This window comes from Gorilla gorilla, chromosome 18 (genome assembly GCF_029281585.2).
Source record: "Gorilla gorilla gorilla isolate KB3781 chromosome 18, NHGRI_mGorGor1-v2.1_pri, whole genome shotgun sequence".
Classification (NCBI taxonomy): domain Eukaryota; kingdom Metazoa; phylum Chordata; class Mammalia; order Primates; family Hominidae; genus Gorilla; species Gorilla gorilla.
In genome coordinates, this window is record NC_073242.2 from 85,742,819 (window position 1) to 85,745,570 (window position 2,752).

General features: G+C 54.3%; 1 protein-coding gene across 1 annotated transcript; it reads left to right on the forward strand.

The window, feature by feature from the left end:
• The first annotated feature begins 1,226 nt into the window (after window positions 1–1,226).
• On the forward strand, window positions 1,227–2,752 carry LOC101124938 (metallothionein-1L). The gene is made up of 3 exons (XM_019012217.3): window positions 1,227–1,525; window positions 2,112–2,177; window positions 2,522–2,752. The coding sequence occupies exons 1-3, from the start codon at window positions 1,498–1,500 to the stop codon at window positions 2,611–2,613; spliced, it is 186 nt and encodes a 61-aa protein (XP_018867762.1). The 5' UTR covers window positions 1,227–1,497; the 3' UTR covers window positions 2,614–2,752.

The window sequence follows — 2,752 nt, forward strand, 5'->3', positions numbered from 1 at the left end:
CGTGCCCGGCCCCTGATTAAAAAATTTCAAGCAGACCAGCGCAGGGGCTCACGCCTGTAATCCCAACACTTTGGAAAACCAAAGTAGGTGGATCGCTCAAGCCCAGGAGTTTGAGACCAGCCTGACTGAGCTACATGATGAAATCTTGTCTCTCCAAAAAAAAAAAAAAAAAAAAAAGAGCAAAAAATTAGCCAGGCATGATGGCCTGCACCTGTAGTTTCAGCTACTCGGGAGGCTGAGGTAGGAGGATAGATTGAGTCCAGGAGACCGAGGCTACAGTGAGCCATGATCTCATCACTGAACTCCAGCCTGGATGACAGAGTGAGACCCTGTTTCAAAACAATGATAATAATAACAATTGTAAGCAGCACAGTGGTGTTGAAGACATATCTTGACCAAAAGAAATCTTTGTTTTCTTTCCTCCTCTTGGGAAGCTGGCTGGATTCAGGTAGAGTGGCACCATTTCATAGAGCCATAACCTTGGGCAAATTACTAAGGCTCTTTGTGCCTTAGTTTTTCCATTGGAAAAACGTGTTTAGAATAGTATTTCCCTTTTATTGTTCTTGAGGGGGCTCAAAAAACTAAAATGATTAAACAGACTCACGCAGATTGTTGTGTAATAGGAAAATTGAAAGGTAAATAATCACTTCTTGCTTTCTTTTTTAACGTAGGTTCTGCATCCTCCGGGTCTGGAGTCACCTAAGCAGATCCCGCCCTTGGGAGCACTCCGCATTTTCAGGACTACTCTCCAGGAGTTGGGTGGGCACGCTAGGGGCTTTGGAGGAGCCCCTGCAGAATTTTATGTAAAGGAGGCCCCAGACAAATGTGCCCATACAACCTCTCAGGAATGGGGAATGGAAGGGAGGGCTCTCCTCCACCGTGTTGCTGGGCTCAAGAGAAAGTGGCAGAAGGACCATGGTGGGGATAGTGACAGGCAATGCTGGAGGGCAGGAGGACAGAAAGTAAGGGTCACATCCATGACTGTTCTCTGCACACAACTCCCTCGCTGCGCTCGCCAGCTCAGGCCTACCCAGGGACGAAGCTGGGGTTGCACACCGGCTCCGGGAAAGGCGAAATACCGCAGATGGGGTGGTGGGGGTGGGAATATCGCGACCACCAGAGGCTGGGTTCCCGGAACGCTCGGGGACGGGGATGGCCAGCAACCACAAGGAAATGGGGAAAATGGGGAAGTTGCGCGGGCAGGACGGCACGGACGCCGCGGACGACCGGGCGCACAGGCCTGAGCGAGCGAGCGAGTGAGCGGGTGCCAAGCAGGAGACCCGCGGTGCACACCTTGCGCCCGGCCCGCCTGCTGCTCACAGTCCCTCCACGTACCCACAGGAGGCCCAGACTCAGCGGGGCGGGTGCAAGCGCGGGGCGGGGCCTCTGCGTCCGGTCCCATCTCCGCCTGCAAAACGAGCAGCTGGCTCCAGGCTCCAACGCGCCTTCCAGCTGCCTGACTGCCTCTTCGCCTCTCCCGTCATTTCTTGGCTCGAAATGGACCCCAACTGCTCCTGCGCCACTGGTAAGGGAATCCCGGCTCTGCGCCTGGGAATGCCCAATTCCCAGCCACAGTACAGTGTCCCTGCGTTTGAGGAGGTCGCATTTTGAGCTCTGAGCAGAAGGGAACCCTTTACTTCGTCCAGTACTTTCTTCTTGGAATAGCTCCTGAGAGCATTGCCCTCCTCACTGTGCCTCTATGTCAGAGTTGAGTGTCCTGAGGCTCAAGGCTGTCCTGTTCCACATCACCTGGTTGATCAGGGGGCTGCTGGCCAAGCCCCAATGCTCTGTCTAGGCTCTGAGCAAGCAGGGTGGGTGGGAGGCAGGGAACACTGTCTTTGAGATTCAGGACAGGAGGTTTTGGCCCCCAATCCCAGTCTTCCCGGGTTGTGTGTACATCTGGGACCTTCCTGGTGGGGTGAAACAGGAGGGTGCTTGCCCTTCCCAGCATGAGTGGAGAGGACATGGGGTTTGTCTTTCTCTGCTCTAAGTGGGAAAGGAGCTCTGAGGGCTGGCCCTGCACAGAGGATGGCGCACTGCAGACTCATTGACCCACTGCTGTACCTTCTTCCTCTCACTCACTGCCCACTGCGTTTTTCTCTTCCTTGCAGGGGGCTCCTGCTCCTGTGCCAGCTCCTGCAAGTGCAAAGAGTGCAAATGCACCTCCTGCAAGAAGAGCGAGTGCGGGGCCATCTCCAGGAATCTGGGGCTGTGGCTAAGGTTGGGAGGGAACTCAAGGCTGGCCTGGAGTGCATGCTTCTGGGGAACGCCTTTCTTTGCCCCTGCTGGCCATGTCATTCCCTCTCCAGGCTTTCTGCTCTGAGCTCGAATGTGGCAGGGCAGCCTTTTTCTTTTGAGACACAAACTCCAAAGGTACCACCTGTGGTCTCAGAACAGAGCTGTACCAACCTAAAAAATCATCCTCTGGGTCTGGAGTCTGAGCTCGAACCAGGCCTGCTGTTGGGCCAGGGAAGTGCCTGATTGAGTCTGCTCTGACCTCTCACTCTCCCTTTTCCCCCAGGCTGCTGCTCCTGCTGCCCCATGGGCTGTGCCAAGTGTGCCCAGGGCTGCGGCTGCAAAGGGGCGTCGGAGAAGTGCAGCTGCTGTGCCTGATGTGGGAACAGCCCTGCTCCCAGATGTAAACAGAGCAACCTGTACAAACCTGGATTTTTTTTTTCATACAACCCTGAGCATTTGCTACGTTCCTTTTTCTATTAAATATGTAAATGACAATAAAACAGTTTTGACTTGA